The sequence below is a fragment of the Hemicordylus capensis genome, chromosome 5, assembly GCF_027244095.1.
Source record: "Hemicordylus capensis ecotype Gifberg chromosome 5, rHemCap1.1.pri, whole genome shotgun sequence".
NCBI classification, from domain to species: domain Eukaryota; kingdom Metazoa; phylum Chordata; class Lepidosauria; order Squamata; family Cordylidae; genus Hemicordylus; species Hemicordylus capensis.
In genome coordinates, this window is record NC_069661.1 from 115,055,577 (window position 1) to 115,075,828 (window position 20,252).

At 53.0% G+C, this 20,252-nt stretch overlaps 1 protein-coding gene across 2 annotated transcripts; it reads right to left on the reverse strand.

Moving 5' to 3' along the window:
- Positions 1-3,307: 3,307 nt before the first annotated feature.
- LOC128327674 (uncharacterized) lies at positions 3,308-20,010 on the reverse strand. 2 transcript variants are annotated; one of them, XM_053256741.1, is made up of 22 exons: positions 19,908-20,010; positions 15,783-15,856; positions 14,213-14,276; positions 13,144-13,232; positions 12,759-12,822; positions 11,616-11,701; positions 11,221-11,293; positions 10,188-10,273; positions 9,762-9,840; positions 9,291-9,382; positions 8,373-8,442; positions 7,903-8,072; positions 7,412-7,534; positions 7,172-7,292; positions 6,944-7,081; positions 6,384-6,557; positions 6,062-6,211; positions 5,718-5,837; positions 5,508-5,616; positions 5,122-5,184; positions 4,663-4,854; positions 3,308-4,368 (listed from the first exon to the last, which is right to left on the reverse strand). In XM_053256741.1, exons 1-21 carry the CDS (start codon positions 19,929-19,931, stop codon positions 4,670-4,672), a joined length of 2,154 nt encoding a protein of 717 aa, XP_053112716.1. In that variant the 5' UTR covers positions 19,932-20,010; the 3' UTR covers positions 3,308-4,368; positions 4,663-4,669. The 2 variants fall into 2 exon arrangements, with proteins under 2 accessions (XP_053112716.1, XP_053112717.1); XM_053256742.1 differs by lacking the exon at positions 19,908-20,010 and adding an exon at positions 18,729-18,833.
- Between the last annotated feature and the right edge of the window lie 242 nt (positions 20,011-20,252).

Here is a 20,252-nt window from a genome sequence, read left to right on the forward strand (position 1 = left end):
AAACACTCCCGGACGGGGACCACCCCTCCAGCAACTGCCATATTTGGATCTAAACAAGGATGGCGGAACTCCCAGGCCCAGTGGTGGGCATGAGGCACCAGCAGGAAGGGTTGCCAACCCTCTACCTGCTCCTGCTCTTATGCTTTTAGAGGAAACCTGGCATATAGAAATTAAACTGATGAAGATTTCCCCATCCCTTCATTTCCATTGCAGCAAAAGCTTCATCTGCTTAATTTTGGACTGTCAAGCTCTTTTTCAAGGCACAGGAGGCAGGCTAGCAAAAAGGTTGGCAACCCTGCAGGATCCAGACTGAAGTCCATCCCTGATCACACATGGAAGGGGACAACAGGACTGTGCCTTTCCTCCAAGGGGCAGGAGGAATATTCTGAACATTTGGCCCCTCAGGTCTTCAAAGGGAGACTTCTCCACACCGGTGTTACAGGGCATGAGGGAGGTGCCCACTAAATGTGGGTAATAGAGCTGCTGAGGAGCAAAAGGCTTGGCAGAGGAGGTGTGTGTGTGTGTGTCAATTGGGGTCCAGGCAAGGAACCTCCTTCCTTCAGGTCAGAGCAGGGCTTCATTCCCAGTCATTGTGGCCACTAAGCCAAGCGCAGCAGATGGCCGGCAAGTCTCACGTCCTGCTAGGATCTCCTCAAGTACACTGGCTTGGCGCCATGTTCACCTTCCGGCCCCTGGGAGGAGAGAAGCGAAAACTGGGTCAGGCACTTTTCAGGGCAATCAGACACACACACACACACACACACACACACACACACACACACACACACGGTGCTGCCATGTTCTCATCCAGGGGATCCATCTTTTGCTGCTCGCCACTCTACCAGGAGCCTCTAGAACTCACTGGTGCAGCACAGGAGAGCCCCATCCGCCTCCACAGCAATGGTGCCTTGGAGAACCCCCTGCCTTTGTGAATGGGGAAGGGACCAGTGGACCTGCCTGCCCCCTGACCAACCCCAGAGCCAGGAATGAGGCCTCTGAGCATGCTCAGTTGTATCATTTTGTGCCAGAACGATGGGATTTCTTGTAGGAGTTGAATGACACGGGATCATGGGATCTGGGATCATTACTCTGCCGAATGGGGCAGCCAGGTTGGTCTCTGGGTCATCTTGGAGAGAGCACATCACTCCTGTATGGAAGGAGCTACACTGGCGGCCGATATGTTTCCCCCAAAACTTCCTCCTTTCCCCTGTAACAGGCCGAGCTCCTTCACTGCGACCACCGAGTCGCTTCTGCCTCTCCAGTGCTGGAGCAATTCCAGCTCAGTGATTTCCTGCTCTCTGCTCTTGACTGACCGGGGTGGGGGTGGGGGTCAGTTCTCTCCTGCGGTCTGCTCCCCTCTTCACTGTTTTAGCTATGTTTCTCAGGAAGACGGTTCCCAGAAGAAGCAGTTTAACCAAGGTTGCTCGTCTGCAGCGCAGGGATCCCTGGCACTGCTGGCCCGCCTAACCCCACTTTGAAGCCCAGCCTTTAGACAAAGTTTAGGGTGCGAGCGTGCCCTTTACCCCGGGACTGGGATCAGATGGGTGCTTGGGCTGCTTGTTGCCTGAGTGCACACAGAGACGGGTGCCTAGAGCGCCCGTCTCAGAGGAGAGGAGAGCTGGTCTTGTGGTAGCAAGCGTGACTTGTCCTCTTAGCTAAGCAGGGTCTGCCATGGTTTCATTTGAATGGGAGATTAGACATGTGAGCACTGTAAGAGATTCCCCATCAGGGGATGGAGCAACTCTGGGAAGAGCATCTAGGTTCCAGGTTCCCTCCCTGGCAGCATCTCCAAGATAGGACTGAGAGAGATTCCTGCCTGCAACCTTGGAGAAGCCGCTGCCAGTCTGTGTAGACAATACCGAGCGAGATGGACTTATGGTCTGACTCAGTATATGGCAGCTTCCTATGTTCCTATCCCCCAATGCACCACGCTCGACACACTACGCATTGTGGGATATCCAAAGGCTGGGATGTGTCATCCCAGCCTCCAAAGATCCACACTGCTGGGAGCAGTGAGGATCATGTGAGCGCATGGCGGTATACCTGAAGAAAAGGTCAGGAATCATCTGGGGGCAAGATGAGTTGGACTCTGCCTACCCCCCCTGCCCGCCCTCCGCATCCCAGGATTATCATGTGAATAGCCTCAGGGTCTTACTCCTAGTCAGCTCTAATTCCAGCTTTAGCGCCAACTTTAAACTCTTCCTCCAGCTTTCACTAACTTTCTGCTGCAGGTGAGCCTCCTTTTATTCTCTTCCCCCCCTCCAATTTTCCTAAACCAACCAATTTAAAATTTACTGCATGTTATGCTTTAAAAGAAAATTATTACAAAATGATGTATAGATGGTATCTGACACCCAAAAAATTGGCATTAATGTATAAAAATGTATCAAATACATGTTGGAAGTGTGGACAGTCTGAAGGCACTTTATTTCATATGTGGTGTACCTGTGGGAAGGCTAAAGCATATTGGGATATGATATATAATGAATTAAAGAAAATATTAAAATGACATTTCCTAAGAGGCCAGAATCCTTCCTGCTGGGAATAACACAAGGAGTAATTTCTACAAATAATTTAACATTTTTCATGTATGCTTCTACAGCGGCCAGAATAATATAAGGACAGAAGTGGAAGAGTAATGAACTGCCTTCAAAAGAAGATTGGCTGATAAAAATTTTGGAATATGCGGAGATGGCAAAACTTACAACGCTAATAAGAGACCAAAATTTGGAATGCTTCAAAGAAGATTGGAAACCATTCTTGTTGTATCTAAAGAACTATTTTCCTACTATGGACTTTACAGCAGGGTTTGAAATTCAGTAAAAAACTGCAGGTTGGGTAGATTAGCTGTGTTTGTAAGGGTTTAAATTTATGTTTTGAACTATTATTATAGCAAGGGTAAACTTTATAGCTGATGATTCATGAAGAGATGTGTTCGGGAACTCCACTTTTGTCTATTCGTAATCAATGACAATATTAATATTGTTAAAAATAATAAAAATTGAATTTGGGGAAAAACAAAAAACCAACCGATCGAAATAAATACGAGTTCCCCCCATTAAAAAAAAAAAAATAACCAATCCAATCCAATCCAACCCTCTCCTCCCTCCAAAAACCAAACAGCAGGACTCATTCCCCAACCAGACCAAACTGTCGAATGGGAGCTGTGAACTCTTGATCCCTGCCAGCTTCTTCTTACAGAGCACAGGAAGGAAGCAAAAAATGGGAGTCTGTGGGCACAAACGCTCCAAGGGAGACGAGAAGAAAAGATGAACTCAGAAACGACGGTATGGTTATTAACAAAAGGGGCAACTTTATTAATATACTTAATTAGGTTACAAGTCGTCACTTAACTTCCTAACTAAAGGAAACAAAACAGGACAGAATGGAGTAGGCAAAAAAACTTTCCATCATGGCCAATCTGTTGGAAAGCCAAAAATTCCTACTCGGCCCCCAACGGAACGACCAGCAAAGCCCATTCTGTCCCTGGGAGGGAGGGGGAGGGAGGGAGGGAAGAAGCCCAGGGTTACACAGAACAAGGGAATGGCAGGGCAAACAAAATTTGGAGGAGTCCCAGCCAGCCCCCACCCCCACCCCCGCTCCTTGCAGGCATATTAACTTGGTCTCCTCTTCTGGGGCGGATCGACTCCTCCAGCCGCCCAGCAGCAGCACAAGCCTGCAAGAAGCACAAAGCAGCATCAGTGGGGTTGCCCTGCTCCTCCTCCCTTTCCGCTCCGGCAGCCCAGCAAGCGGGGATCGGGCAGGGGGCTGCGGTTGACGGGGGGGGGCAAGCTGCACCGGTTTGGGGAGGAAGGAGGAGGGAGCGGAGGGGGGAGTGAGGCGTGGCTGCGGGAGTGGAGGGGGGAGGAGCACACTCTCAGCAGGGGAGGGGGCGGATGCCTGGATGGTGCTTCCCCTCGCAGGGGAAGCCAGGCCGCTGGGGAAGGGGAGAAAGGTGGAAGGAGGAGGGGGCGCTCTCAGGCCAGCTGGTGAGAATGGAGGGAGGCAGTGACCTTTCCCTCCTGCTGGGGCCACACATCCTCCCCGGACCCAAGGAAAGCCCAAGAATGGCTCCAAAGGGCCACTTGGGGGCAGGCTGGTCCTGTAGCCTCCTCCCACAGCCTGTCAGTAGAGGCAAGGGGAGGGGCTACTGCACCCCAGAGGCGGGGCTTCCTTGGGCCAGGGGAGTGGAGCCTGCTTCCCCCTCACTTCTCAGACAGAACTGCACTTCCCTGCTGTCTTCTTGTGGACAGATCTTGTGTCCACGCGGTTGGAGGAGGTCTTCTGGGAGGCCACTTTGCTGCCTGGTCTTTCCTGAGCCTCCCTTCAGCTTCCGGTCTTCAAGGGGAGAGCACGGGGCTGTTGTTCCTGGAAAGAGAGAAGGACATTGGTTCAGAGATTGGGGGTCTTCTCACACTCTCCCCCGTGACACCACCAAGCACCAGAGACTCCTGGCAGAATATTCGTGTCCTCATTTCCCAGAGGGAAGAGAGATCTTTCCTCTTTCCCTTTGGCTACTGGTACAACCAGCCACAAGGGCCGAAGATGGCATTCCAACACGAGGGAGGGCTGCCCAGATTCCTGCCCGCCCTTCCTGCAGCCCCAGCCGCCTCCCTAACCATCGGGGCCCCTTCAAGTGAAGAACTGCCTTGGTCTACTCACCAGTCGGTCAGGTGGAGAGATCACCGTACTCTGGCGGGTGTCTCTTCTTCTTACAGCCCGCCCACAAGCGCCGAACGGCAGCCCGCAGCCCATGCCGGGAGTGGAGGGAAAAGGCCTTCTTCACGATCTTCTCTGTCTTGCAGGCAACTCTCCCGACCTTGGGGTCATGGTCGCCAAGCAAGCTCTCCAGCGCTGGAGGGATGAAGGAGAAGTTTCAGGAATGGCACGAAGAGATCAACCCACCCTTCCCCCAGCCCCACCATTTCCACACCAAGAGGGAGCAAGTCCTGACTCTTTCTCCCCTGCACTCTGGGAAACCCTACTGCTGAGCATCCCTGAGGATGCAAGCGGGACCTTCCATTTGAGGGGACAGGTGGCCCATTCCAGCTCTGTGGTCCCTAAACCTAGGCCTCTCCCCTCACAGAAACTGCCCCTTCCCACCCAGAAACCCACACTTACCAGCATGGAAGGTCTCTATGTTCCCTTCAGTGAGGATGCTGCCCTTTTTGTGCACCAGGTGACCTAAAAACAAGGGTGGAAGGAAATGGAACCACAGTTCAGGACCCTGCTCATGGACAGCCCACTTCCAATCATTCAGGAGAGAAAGTCCTCCCCTCTCTGCTCCCTCTGGGACTGACAGATTGAGCCATTCCTCCAGGGACTCTTATGTCACCTTGGAAGGAAATTAAGTCTAGACTCCTAGCTAACGCTCACTGGGCCAGTCCTCCTGGGGAGGGAACAGCTCCTGCCCCTCCACACCCTTCTGGCAGTGCCCTCCAAGAGAGTGAACCTTTGCCCACCAAGACGACCCACTAAGGGAGACCCAGAAGTCTTGTTTCGCTTACCGATCAGCAGGGCAGCCGTTCTCCTCACTGAAGGCTGCTCGCTGCGGAAGAAGCCCAGGATATTGGTGGCCTCCATCTCCACGGCGTCTTCTGTGCCGAGCTGCCGAATCTGGGATCAAGAGCAAAGAGAAATCCCGAGTGAGCAAAGCATCACCCAAAGGTCCTTGAGCCATTTGAGCCGAGGGACGAACAAGGAGGGGCTGCCCTTACCAGACGCTTGGCGATCTTGTGCAGCAGCTCCTGCAGGCTGTAAGAATCCTGCGCCAGCAGCCTGCCCTCCAGGTGCCATAGGAGGGCTTCCGCCAGGAGGCTCAGATTGTCCTTTGCAGCCTGCCAAAAGAAAGACCGGAATGGGAGTAAAAAAGGCTGCCAAGGGATTCCAAGAAACCTCTTAGGGGGCTTCAAGGTGTAGGTCCTGGATGGGCCAAACCACAGCGGGACAGCTTGTGCATTCACCACCCCGGGAGGCTAATTCTGGGGCCTGCCACTGGGTGGCTGGACTTGGGGGAGCCTAAAAACCTTTGTAGGGGTGGCAGGAAGAAGTGGGCCCTCACCTGTGCTACCTCCAGGTCCTCATCCTCCACATGCATCAGCACCGCGATGTGGGTCGTGATGTTCTCCTCTGTACCCTTGTGGTGGCGGCGGTGGTGCTGCAGGAGATCCAGGTGGGTCCTCATGGCTGCCCTTCGGATCTTAGGCTCCTCCTACAAAGAACAGGGGTCGTTGGTAGGGAAGAATTCCTCACCTCCATAATTGATGAAGAGCTTGCATGGGTCTCTAGGGGGTGTCTGGTTTCCCTTCTCCAACCCAGTCGGAACCTGCAGGTTGGCCGGCCCTCATAGAGCCGGGACGGAGGGCTGGCGTGCAAGTACTCACGTGGTGGAAGAGAGGGCGGCACAGGGCAGCCAGGACAGCATTCACCGTGGCCTGGTGTTCTGATGGACAGTGCCTCAGCCGCTCCATGAAGGCCAGGACCCCCAAAGTGGCTTCCAGACTGGAGGTCCTGAGCCCTCCCAGGATCCCGGCACTAAAATCCTGGGGTTTCTTCGCCTAGGGAGGGAAAAGGTGGATCCTTGAGAACACATGCTAGTCCACCCGCTGCTAAACGGACCACAGAGCTGTCCGTGTTTGATGCTGCTTGGCCACCATCCACTGCCTTGGGGAGGAGATAACTTAAGCCATCCCAGAGGCACAAAGAGGGGGGAGAAGGCGGCATTGGAGCACATGGGGAATCAGGCTCCTACTGAGAGATGCATTCCTGTGCCTTCCCTTAAGGATTTCTCCTTCATCCTGTGGCAAGGGTTCCACAGACTGAATCCACCCAACTGGAGAAATCTCCCCATCACACCTGGGGATGCCTAGGAGCAGAGGAAGGGCTCCCCAAAGAGAAGAGTCTCCCTGCCTAGGGATGCTCCATGCCCAGGGATGTCACTCACCGCCTTCAGGGTGCCATAAATTTGGAGAAGTCCCCTTTCGCTCAGGTAGCGGATGTTCTGGCTGGGGTGGACTAGCCACGCTACCAGGAGCGTCCAGGTCTTCTCTAAGGCAGCAAAGTCTTGGTCTTTCAGGAACAGCTAAAAGAGGGAAAGGAGCAGAAGACCCATCAGCCCCTGGGGCCAGACCCTCCTCTCAGGGAAGCCCGCCCTGAGGAACACGCTGCGCACCTCCACAAAGAAGGCCACCTCTGCGAGGGAATGCTCTTCTGGATCTTTGTCCAGGCTGAAGAGGGAAGCCAGGTATGCCTTCAGCCTGGCCACTGTGGAGGACCGTGTCTGGAGGAGAGCCCTGCAAAACACCAAAAGACCCTGCTGAGTCCTGGGCGGAAGGTCCGGAAAGAGCAGACCTGACACAAACCACCCCAGCCCCCAGGCCTCCTGAGATATCTCCTATTCACTCCTACTTACCTCACCAAGAGGGCCACACCCTGGAGGCAGCTGTGTGGAGAACACAGGGATTCCCAGCAGGTCTTCTCCGGGGTCACCTGTGCCACCCTCTCCAGCAGGGTCCGGACAATCTGCGCGGTCTCCCTGCAGAGAAGAGAAGGTTGCTGTCACCAAAGTGTGTGTCTCCTTGCGGGGTGGCGTAGTGTCAAGGGTGGAGGGATTGAGTTGGACAATGGGAGGGAGACCACAGGGGTGAAGTGACTTTCCCCACAGCTGTTTTTTTAACACTGCAGAGGCATTTTAAGGCTCTCTGCAGAGCCAAGAGGGCTGCAAATTCTGGGGTCTCCCCTGTGTAGCTGAGGGAGGGGACCACCGTGCCAGAGTCACCCCAACAGGCCAGAAATGCTCCTCACCCATCAGAGTGGGACATGGGAGAAATGACCCTAGCCTGTCCTCCCAGAGTGCTGGAAGGAGGACTTGCTGGCCCTGCTTTCCCCACCGCCATGACTTACTCAGGAGGCAGGTCTTGGCTGTCTCGGTTCCCAACTCCCTCGGTGGTGTTCTGCAGGCCGGTGAGGATCTTGTTCACCAGGCCCACCAGGAGTTCGGGGAACCTCTCCTCCACCTCACTGGCATACTCCACACACCGGACGACGTCCCCAATCTTCTTTGTTGCTCTCCCCTGAGGAGAAGAGGAGGGTCAGGCCTCTGCACACAGTCCGAGGGACGGTTATGGGTCAGGAGAATCCCCAGTGCCAGGCCAGTGCCATGGGTGTCTGCACCCACATCTGGGCCTGGAGGGTGCTGCCTCTGGCTCAGGGTGCATGAGGTCAACTGGAAGGGAAAGACATCCACAAGGGGAAAGGGCAAGTCTCCACCGCCCGTGTGAACGGTGACTGCCATCTGATCCGCCATCCTGTGTAGTGCAGGAAAGGAGGGGCAGAGGGGTGGAGTCAAGTCACCCTTGGTTTGCACCCCTTACCTCTCCCAGATGGACCAAGGAGAACCAATCTGGGGCCAGCTGTCCTCTTCTTTCCTCTTCATCGATGTTCCTGAGAGAGGAGAGGAGAGAGAAAAGCTGCTCCAAGAACTGTCCTGTTGGAGATGGCAGCCAGCTGAAGAAGAACACGGGCAACCAAAGAGATGCTAAGCAATGATCTCGCCTCCCTTGGGAGGTGGCTGGCAGGGGAACTTCATCAGGCCAGAGATCTTCCAAGTCCAGCCTTTCGTTCCCCACTGAGAAGCCGTGGGAAGTGTTCAAAGGGGGTGTTGAGACAGGAGCCCGCCCCTGCTCATTCTCCCCAACACCCGCTCATGCCAACAGCATGGGGGTCTCGGAGCTCCCTCTGCTAATAGCCAGCAATAGACTGGCTGGTGTCTGTCTTGCACCTGCTGCCAATCGGCTTCCTTGGGTGAACTCCCCCTCCAGAGTCCTCAGAGAGCAAGTGGGAGGAAACATCCCTCTATGGGGCTCAGACATGGGGGAGCTGCCCCTGTCCCCTGCAGCCTTCTGCTTGCTGTGCTAAAAGCCCCCCATAGGAACATAGGGAATATAGGAAACTGCCATCTACTGAGTCAGACCATTGGTCTATCTAGCTCAGTATTGTCTTCACAGACTGGCAGCGGCTTCTCCAAGGTTGCAGGAAGGAATCTCTCTCAGCCCTATCTTGGAGATGCTGCCAGGGAGGGAACTTGAAACCTTCTGCTCTTCCCAGAGCGGCTTCATCCCCTAAGGGGAATCTCTTCCAGTGCTCACACATCAGGTCTCCCATTCATATGCAACCAGGGCAGACCCTGCTTAGCTATGGGGACAAGCCATGCTTGCTACCACAAGACCAGCTCTCCTCCCCAAGCTCCCTACTGGCTCCTAAGGCCCTTCAGCTGAGAGGAGGGTACCTACCTGGCCGAACTGGGTGTCGGTGGAGAGTCCCACACCTCGTCCTCGATGCTGCTGATCTCATGCATCGTGTCGTGCTCGTCCGTAGAGGAGCACTGGGGAGGAGAGAGAAGAGAAACGGGAGCGTTCCAGGGCTTGCGTTGACCTTGCGAGGCTTCTGAGAGGAACCAAGCCCAAGGGACAGTTGGGAAGACACCCTGCTCTAAAATAAGACCTGCCTCTTGGTAGAAAAGGCATTTGGCATCTCTGCCCAGAAGAAAAGCCTTTCACCACATTTTTGCCGCCTTTCCAATGCCTCAGCTGCATTTCCTCCCATCCCACCAATCACAATCCCTCCCATCCTGCAGCATCTAGAACTAGAACCATTCCATGTTCTGTCTCCTGCTGGGGAACAGGGCACGCACACACACACACACACACAACCTAGAGCCCGTTCACATGAAAAAATGGATGATGAAATGGATCATTGCTGACCTCCGCGGAGGATGAGTCTTCCACCGTGTAGGTGTTCTTCATCATCTTCTTGATGAGCCACTTCTTTGGCTTCAGGACTCTGAGAGGAGAAAGGAGACACATGGCATTAGAACATCAATGCATGCCAAGAGCCCTGTGGATCAAGTGAAAGACCCATGTAGCCCAGCACCCAACAGTGGACAGCCAGATGCCTATTTAGTTGGTTGTGAACCACTTGAGACCTGGTTACATGTGGCATCAAAGCGTGTTTATTCAGACAGAGAGAGAGAGAGAGAGAAATCTGGAGATTCAGAGGTTCATTGGCTGTCATGGGTAAGAGTCTTCAACTGGCTTCTCCTCCATGAACATGTCTAATCAACCAAGGCTCCCAGGGAAGGTGATCCGCCTCTATGATCCCTGGAGCGGCCCTTCAGCTGAGAAAGGTACCTGGGGGAACTGGTGGCACAGTCCCCTTCCAACCCCTCGTCCTCCATGCTGGCGGGTGGAGTCTCGGCCCCCGGGAAGGAAGAACTCTGTGAAGGAGTGAAGGGGGAGAAATGGCTGCTCTGGCCCTCGCATTGAGCTTCCTAGGCTTCAGCAGGGAAAAGGCCAGCCTGGCACCTTCCAGCGGTCATCACCAGGTGTGCTGAACGCAGGAAGTGGGCCGGAAGGGGATCGTCCCATTCTGGACACAATTCCTCCCGCTTTCCTGATTTTCAATTTTCTTAAAAACCACTTTGGAGTCCAGGCGTGCTGGCTGGAGGCGGGCGGGAGAGATGGCGAAAGAGCTCCTCTCTCGTGCCCGCCTTCCTCACAGTGAGGTTGGTCAGGTTGATTTCAGGCCTTCGCTCACTCATGCAAATGGCAGAGGGGAAAGGCATCAACCCCCCCCCAAGACATGCTGCGCTCCCTCACTCAGCTGGGGCCCCGATGGCTTATGGGTGACTGGAAAAGACCACTTCCAGTCCACTTCATGCTTTCAGTCGGCTCCTTAGTGAGGACACTAAAGGCACGTGCAAAAGCATGCCAAAATTGGGTCTCCTTTCCTCTTTCTTTCCCAGTTCTTTTCCCTTTCCATTCACTTCATTTCTCATTGGTTTGGTTTAGTTTGCTTATTGTTTTGTATTTTTATTCATTCTTCATTTATTTGTCACTGTTTTTCAATGGTTGCCATTAAAGCAACAGGATGCTCCACCTTTAACTGTGAGATCTGGACCAGAAGTCAAGGCCATGGCCGCCATCTCCTTGCGGCCATCTTCTTTAATCCTATCACCCCCACGGTGCCACCATTGTGATGCAGTGTTGTTAAGGGCATGGCTGTCCCTTTACCATAGCTTTAAGCAAACAACTGTCAGAAGATGGCCGCCCACCCGGTAGCATCAAAAACTGGGGCCATTCCACATGATCTCTACTCCTGGGCAACACGGGGGACCCACATGCCCAACCCACAGTTCTTCCAAGGATGTTGAGGCTTCCTGACCTCTCCAAGGGATGGCTCTTGGTCAGCGGCGGTGTTTTGCAGCCTCCTCAGCACGGTGCTTGGCCTCTGGACGCTAAGAAAAGAAAGAAAGAAGACACATGAGATCAGAACACGAGTGCTTAGAAAAAGCTCTGCTTGATGAGATGAATGAGGCATGCAGCCCAACACCCTGTTTCCAGGAGTGGACAGCCAGATGCCTGCAGGAAGCCCACGGGCTGGGCATAGAGACACCTGTCTCCATGGAAACAACCCTCAATGCTGCTCGGAGCTTCTCTCCACCCTTGGCCTCTTGCTAAACTAACCACCTCCCCCCAAAAAAACTTGCATGGGCTCCTAAGGAAGGTCCTCTACTTCCATGAGCGATGGAGCTGCCCCTCCAGGTGAGAAAAGAGTACCTCGGGGAACTGACAAAGCTCTCCACGTCCAGCTCCTGATCCCTAGTGTTGACTTCTGGGATCTTGGCCTCTTTGGTGTCAAGACTCTGCAAATGAGACAAAGGTTTCCAATGTGTGTACTCACTCTGACCTTCCTAGGGCCTAGGATTTGTAGGGAGTTTTCCCCCTGACATTTTCTTTGAGTTCATTTTTATTTCTTTAAATTATTTTGAATTTTTTTTAAGACAAAAAAACCTTATAAAAAAGAAAACATGTGTTCTAATTCTAACTGTGGTTGGGAGTGCCAGGGCACAGCCACCACATGCTTGTGGCCATTTGGTTTCTTCCTATGTCTAACAATGAAGCTCCATTGTGATATGATCTACTGTGGTCAGCAAAATGGCCGCCATCCTTCAAAAGGTCCATCAGAATCAGTTGGCTGCACTCTGGAGCTCTAGTCCAAAGACAGCATGACAGGTAGGTCTGTGAAATCTCTTTCCTTCCCTCCCCAAAACCAGCCATTAACAGAAACATCACTGCATGGGAGTTCCAGAATGGAATGCTAATTGCTTGTTGTCATTTCTTGTCATTTCTTCTGCATTCCTTTCATGCGGAATGGAAACAAAGATGAATGGCACCCACTGGCATCAATAGTTTGGCCCAGAGAGTCTTCTTGATCCCACCCCTTCATGTCCTTTATCTCCTCTCCCCAGGAAAAAGGGTTAGCTCAGCCTTTCCAAAGGGAGAGACAAGGTGGGCCCCTGAGTCCGGAACGAGGGCCATCCCTCCTGCTGTGGGCTGTTTTTACCTGAGGGGACCATGATTGTCTCTACAGAAATGCCTCTTCAGTCAAGAGACCTGGAGGATCTCTGCCAGGAAGACCCTCTCCTCTCCTGACCCATCTCAGGGTCTTGGGAGCCGATGGACGCCTCAAATCCAAAGCACACAAACCCAGAAAGGTGGCCATTGGAAGGAGAGGCAGAGGGTTGCAGAATCCTTCCCTAGCCACGACGTTCCCACTGTAATCCTCTGGCCAACATGCAGCAGCTGGATTTCCTCCCCTTTCTGGATCTGACCCCCCTCTGTCTCCTGACGGTGGAGATGCAATCTCCCCTCACTCCTCAACCAGCCCATCCACAAAAGCGACTGGAATCGTTTCCTTACCTCACAAGACCATTCGGTGTCCACGGTCTGCAGAAACCATCCATCCTCCTCAACCGTGAAGACACTGCAGGAAGAAATACAATGGTATGAGTACCTCGGAAGAGCCTTGCTGGATCAGACCAAAGATGCATCTAGCCCAGCACTCTGCTTCCAATAGGGGACAGCCATCCGGCAGGCCTCCAGGAAGCTATCCTCTGTGCCTTTAAAGCTAGCGGACATCACCACCACATCTTGGAAGAGTGAATGCTTCTACACAATGTATGAAGACGTCGTTTTTGTCTGCCCTGCACCTCTTGCCAGTCAGCGGCACTGGATCCATCCCAGATCCAGGCTGGCAGGGGGACAGAAAAGCTTCCCTATACAAAAGTTCAAGAAGAAACTCTACCTCCTCGGGGAACTGATGGCATGTGCTTCTTCCAGGATCTCGTTCCCAGTGTTGACCATGTGAATCCTGGAGCCGTCCGAGAATGACTTCTGTGGATGAGAATGGAGAGAGGAATGGGTGCTCTGGTGCCCACTTGACCTTTCCAGGGCATCTGGGGTCCAAACGTCAACCCTCCTTCAAGAGGTCCTTCTTAACAGAGGAGCTTAAAGCAGGAGGTGGCTCCTTAGCACCTCAAAACCGTGTCTACCAATGTGTAACTGGGCTCAGAGAGGAACCAAACCCAAGAACCTACTGAACCTCAGAAACCAGCTTTCCGCCCATTCCTGGGCAGTCGGGTGAGATCATGGGTATTACACAACATTTGGAGTGGCAGGATCCCGAAGAAGAGTCAGGCCTCCTGCTACATGGGACACTGTGGTTTCTTTAATGTTGCCTTTAATTAAGGAAAGCCTAGCTACGTTCTTCTCTTTGCTGGGCAGAGCTATTGGCCACTTGATGCTGCAGACCCGTGTTTTGAGGCCCTTTTAAATGACACCAGAAAGGGGGCCATGTGGAGCCAAGAAGTGGCAGGGGGGAAAGAGTGCACCATCTACCCCAAAGAAGACTTTCCCACTCCAGTTCCCCTCCAGACTGCTCCCTTCCTGGACATGTTTTCTGCTTGGTAGTCCAGAACAAAATCAAAGTCTAGAACCCTGGGGGAGGGCGTGATTTGGGGCAGGAGAGCGGAATGAAGAAGCGAGGTTGGAAGATAGGTAGACACACCCCTCTTCCCACTCAGCACTTCCCACTCCAAAAGTTCCCATGATGCTTCCTCCATAGCGAGGGTCTCCCACCTTTGCCTGAGTCACTTGTAGTTGAGCCCGGATTGTCACTCATCCCACCCACCCAATTCACTGCTACTACCACTGCAAAGATCGATGCAGATGGCTTTTCCAGACAAGTTCTCAAAGCATCCCTTCAACCTGCTAAGACGGGATCTCTACCACACACCCTCTATTCTAGCTTGAAATGGGGCCTCTCCCGCCCCCTCCCAGCCCTGCCATGTACAGACTGGGTTTTCATCCCTTACCAGTGACCATTTGCTCGTTTGGGCCACGGAGCACTCTTCATTTATATCCTTTGGCTGGAAGTCACTGAGAGGGGAAAAGGACAAAAGACACCAGTGAGCGAGTGAGTGTGTCAAAGGAACCCGGAGTAGCCAGTTTCCAGCAGTGGGCAGGGGTGAAGGCAAGAACCCTCCAAGCTCCCTGCAACATAAGGGTTAATTACTTTCTTTATTTTATTTTATTTTATTTTATTTTATTTATATACCCTCCCAGCTCTCCACAACATAAAGGGCTTGCTTGCTTGCTTTCTTTCTTTCTTTCTTTCTTTCTTTCTTTCTTTCTTTCTTTCTTTCTTTCTTTCTTTCTTTCTTTCTTCATTCATTGGATTTTTATATATTTATATACTGCTTACTTTAAAAACCTCTAAAACAGCTCAGCTCCCTCGGTTGGGGTTTGGAGAGCAGCTACTGGTCAAAGTAGAGCAATGGTCTGACTCAGAATGACCTGTTCCGAGGGGCTGCCACGACCCCTTCCTCTGCCCCCCAGAGGGGCTTCCACTGCTCCCCATCTCAACTGCTCCCTTTGCCCTGCAACCACTCAAGGAGGCACCAAGGGATCCAGCCCTGAAGGAGCAGCCAGCCACAGCCTGGCTCCAGCCTCCCGCTCTGGGTGGCTGCAGGGCTCACCTGGAATCCAGGCACTGAGAAATGGTGGGCCAGGCCCACCAGCCCATGGAGCCCCACAGCCCCTCAGTCCTCAGAGAGCAGACTAGGGGAACGATCCCCCCACCCCACCCATCTTCATTTGAAACCCTAGGGAGCAAATTGTGCACGAGAACCCTCCCTGGCCTCCTGTGCCTGAACCCCTGGATCCTCTCCCAAAACCCAGCTAGCTCAGACGGTTCGGCTCTTCTCCTTTGGAACTCCCTTGGCCTGCCCTTGCTGTCATTCCTTTCTGTCTTTCCCACATTCCAATAGTCAGAACTTAGAATGGATGCTCCTTGCGAAGAGAGACCTCTTTGGGGGTTGGGGGTCCTGACTTCTATGGCAGAGTCTTTCAGGAGCTAATTCACTCCCATTACAGCAGAAGTCAACAGGGTCTCGACTAACTGTGTTTGTAAGGGTTTAAATTTATGTTTTGAATTATTATTATAGCAAGGGTAAATTTTATAGCTGATGATTCACGAAGAGATGTGTGCGGGAAGTCCACTTTTGTTTATTTGTTAATGATAATATTACTATTGTTAAAATCAATAAAAATTGAATTTGGGAAAAAAAGAAGTCAACAGGGTCTCAGGGGCAACAGCTTGTCCATGATAAGCAGGGAGATTCACACAAGGTTAAACTAATCTGCTTTATTCAGAAGTAGATGCTGAGAGGAAAAGACCTCTATCTGACTTCTGGCTATGTGTTGGTCAGAGAGAGACCTGTCGTGGTCGTCAGGCTTACTGGTGCCAAAGGCCGATGGCATCTGGAGCTGGATCTTCAACAATGAAACCCTGGCAGGGGGCATGTTTCTTGAGAGGGTCCCAAATCCAAGGTGCCATAAATCAAGAATGGATCGGGATAACGCAGGAGGAGCAGGAGGACGTACCTGAGAGGAGCCACAGGAGTAGCCCCATCAAGGCTGCCCACGCCGCGGAGTAAGGGGCATCCTTCTCCCATGTCCTGCCAAGGAGAGAGGAGAGCAGCAGTGAGGATGGGCTGGGCCAGTTCACACCCACCGGGGTCATTCCTAAGCAGCCAGTGGGGACTCCCATCCTAGATGTCTCATCAAACCGCTTTGAGAACTTTGGTGGTCTCTCTCCCCACCCCCACATTGGACCTCTTTGGGGCAGGGCGGTGAGCCCTCCCTCTAAACCCCTTGGCGGAGGCCATGTTCAGCACTCTGGCATGGCCCCAAATGGACCAAATTTGGCGTGAGCCGCAGGGGAGACCGCAACGCCCTCCTGCCACCAGTCGAGTCGAGGGGCTCCCAGGGCAGCAGCGGAACTTCCAGCCCTATCAGGATCCGTCGGAAACCCAGCGCCATGGCAACCAGGTCAACATACCCAGCCCTGGGATGCAGCTCAGCAATGGCCACTTTTTGAATCTAAACAAGTCCTTCAGCTACTACAGAGATTTATGTACCACTCTCCAACCAAAGAACTCAAAGCGGTTTACACAGAGAAATAAATCAAGAAGACCTGAATAAGATGGTCCCCTGTCTCCAAAGGGCTCTCAGTCCAAAAAGAAACATCAAGCAGATGCCAGCAACACCACGGGAGGGATGCTGTGCTGGGGATGGAGAGGACAAGTTGCTCTCCCCCTGCTAAATATGAGAGTATCACCACTTTGAAAGGTGTCTCTTGCTCAATTAGCAGAACTCCCAGGGCCCAGTGGTGGGCATGGGGCACCAGCAGGCAGGGTTGCCAACTCTCTCACTAATCCTGCTCTGGTGCCTTCAGCAGAAGGCTGGCATGCAGATATCAAGCTGGTGATGCATTTCCCATCTCTTTGGGCTAGAAAAGACTTCACCTGCTCAAGCTGGTCACGCTTTTGCTCAGAGCAGAGGAGCCAGGCCACATCAAGAGGGGGCAATTCCCATCCTACACAGAACCTGCGACTCCCCCTTGGCAGAAATGGCCCTTTGGGTCCTCCCTCCATCCCCCTCCTCAACATTTCATTTCTTTTACCGAAGAATGACCAGTATTGTTTTCTTCACTCCCTCATCTGGCCACCCTGCCCCTCTGAAGGGGAAAGCTGCAGGGATCTCGGAGAGGCCATGAGCTCCTTCCCTTCCTCTGTGCATGTGGCTCCACTCTGCACTTTCTCGCTGGATGAGGTCCTGGAGGAGGGAGGGGGCTGACGGAGCTCTGATCCATCGATGGGGGGCTGGTGCTCCATGAAGACCCCGTGAAGATGGGCTGGGCCACTCCCTTCCTGCCCTACAAAGTCAGCCCAGAGGGACCAGGACAGTCTCGCTTCCTAAACGTCTCCACCTTGACCCAAATCCTACCCCTGGGGGTCTCCCCACCCCCACCCCCTTCATCGAGAGGGGGCAATTCCCGTCCTCCACATAAGTGCCACTTGGCAGATCTTGCCATTTCTATCTTCCCTCCATCCTCCTCCACAACATTTCATTTCTTTTATATCCTACTTTTAGTTTAAAAATATCAAAGAGGCTTACAAGCAATAAAACTTGTATTATTTCATTCTAAGCTACTGAGGAAGCCTTTCAAAACAAGGTCATCATCACCATCAATCCAAAGAGGGAGGGAGGGAGGGAGGGAGGGAGGGAGAGCGCCTATCTGCAGGGGTGTTGCTGGAGACTTAAAATGTTCCCGAGCCGGACCCCATTTATTTATTTATTTATTTGATTTATTTACCGCCCTTCCGAAATGGCCCAGGGCGGTTTACAATTAAAACAGAAAACATTAAAAACAATTAAAACAGAGATACAAATATAAATAACAATTTAAAATAACTTAAAAAACAATTAAACTATCAAAACAATTAAAACCCTGAAAACCAGGTATTAAAACAATTAAAACTGATAAAGAACCCTGAAAGGCCAGGCCAAACAGATAGGTTTTAAGGACTCTCTTGAAGGACAGTAAGGAATCAAGATTATGAATTTCCGCTGGGAGTGCATTCCACAGTCCAGGAGCAGCTACAGAGAAGGCCCGCATCTGAGTCGTCACCAAACGAACTGGTGACAACTGGAGACGGACCTCCCCAGATGACCTTAACGTGCGGTGGGGATCATGTAAAAGAAGGCGCTCTCTAAGATATCTGGGACCCAAGCTGTTCAGAGATTTAAAGGTAATAACCAGCACTTTGTATTTTGCCCGGAAACATATTGGCAGCCAGTGTAACTGTTTTAAAACAGGCTTTTGAACATCCAGTCCAGGCATACCCAGCTCCCAAGAATGACAAATGTTTTTTTAAAGCCACCTAATGGCGAAGCAGGGAAGCAACTTGCCTAGAGAGCAGGAGGCTGTTGGTTCGAATCCCTGCTGGTGTGTTTCCCAGACAATGGGAAACTCCTATATCGGGCAGCAGCAATCAAGGAAGGTGCTGAAAGGCATCATCTCATACTGCGCGGGAGGAGGCAATGGTCAACCCCTCCTGTATTCTAGCAAAGATAACCACAGGGCTCTGTGGGCACCAGGAGTCGACACCGACCAACAGCACAATCTTTCCTCTCCTTTAATATGGCCATACAGCCCGACTGAAGGGGGAAGCTGCAAAGAGCTTGGAGAGGCCAGGAGCTCCTTCCCCTGTTCTGTGCAGCTGGCCCCACTCTGTGCTTCCTCACTGGAAGAGGTCCTGCAGGAAGGAGGGTGCTGACGGGGCTCTGAGCGATCCATGGGGGGCTTGTGCTCCATGAAGACCCTGTGAAGAAGCGCTCGGCTAGTCCCTTCCTGCCCTACAGGGTCAGCCCAAAGGGGCGAGGACAGTCTCGCTTCCTAAATGCCTCTAACTTGACCCACTCCAACCCCTGGGGGTCTCCCGCCCACCCAATTGACCTATTTGGGGCAGGTCGGTGGACACTCACTCTGGACTCCTTGCCCAAGGCCATGTTCTGCGCTCTCTCACGACCCAAATTGGACGGAAATTTGCCGTGAGCAGCAGGAGAGGCCAAAAAGTCCTCCTGCCAACGGTCGTGTCCAGAGAGTTTGAAGGCAGCAGCGGAACCTCAAGCCCCATCAGGATCTGTCGGAACCTCAGCGCCATGGCGACCGGTAAACACTCCCAGCCGGGGACCCCCCTCCAGCAACTGCCATATTTGGATCTAAACAAGGATGGCAGAACTCCCAGGCCCAGTGGTGGGTGTGAGACACCAACAGGCAGGATTGCCAACTCTCTATCTGCTCCTGCTCCTGTGACTTCAGCAGAAGCTTGACATGCAGATCATAAGCTAGTGAAGCAGTTTCCCATCTGTTTGGGCTAGAAAAGACTTCACCTGCTCGAGCTGGTCACGCTTTTGCTCAGAGCAGAGGAGCCAGGCCACATCAAGAGGGGGCAATTCCCATCTTCCACAGAACCTGTGACTCCCCCTTGGCAGAAATGGCCCTTTCAGTCCTCCCTCCATCCCCCTCCACAACATTTCATTTCTTTTACCGACGAATGACCAGTGTTGTTTTCTTCAAGTCCCTCATATGGCCATCCTGCCCATCTGAAGGGGGAAGCTGCAGGAATCTTGGAGAGACCAGGAGCTCCTTCCCTTCCTCTGTGCAGGTGGCTCCACTCTGCACTTCCTCGCTGGATGAGGTCCTGGAGGAGGGAGGGGGCTGATGGAGCTCTGAGCCATCGATGGGGGGCTGGTGCTCCATGAGGACCCCGTGAAGATGGGCTGGGCCAGTCCCTTCCTGCCCTACAAGTTCAGCCCAGAAGGGCCAGGACAGTGTCGCTTGCTAAATGTCTCCATCTTGACCCAAATCCAACCCCTGGGGGTCTCCCCCCACCCCCTTCATCAAGAGGGGGCAATTCCCATCCTCCTGGAGTAGGGAGGGGGCTGGCGGAGCTCTGAGCCATCCATGGGGAGGCTGGTGCTCCATGAAGACCTTGTGAAGGTGCGCTGGGCCAGTTCATTCACGCCCACCTTGGTCAGCCCAAAGGGGCCAGGACAGTCTCGCTTCCTAAATGTCTCCACCTGGACCCAAATCCAACCCCTGGGGGTCTCCCCCGCCCCAAAAATATTGAACCTATTTGGGGCTGGGCGGTGGACACTCACTCTGGACTCCTTGCCTGAGGCCATGTTCTGCACTCCCTCACGGCCAAAATGGGACGGAAATTTGCCGTGAGCAGCAGGAGAGGCCAGAAAGTCCTCCTGCCAACAGTCGAGTCCAGAGAGACTGAAGGCAGCAGCGGAACCTCCAGCCCCATCAGGATCCGTTGCGACCGGTAAACACTCCCGACTGGGGACCCCCCCCCCCAGCAACCGCCATGTTTGAATGTACACAAGGATGGCGGAACTCCCATGCCCAATGCTGGGCATGAGGCACCAGTAGGCAGGGTTGCCAACTCTCTACCTGCTCCTGCTCTTATGCTTTTAGAGGAAACCTGGCATATAGAAATT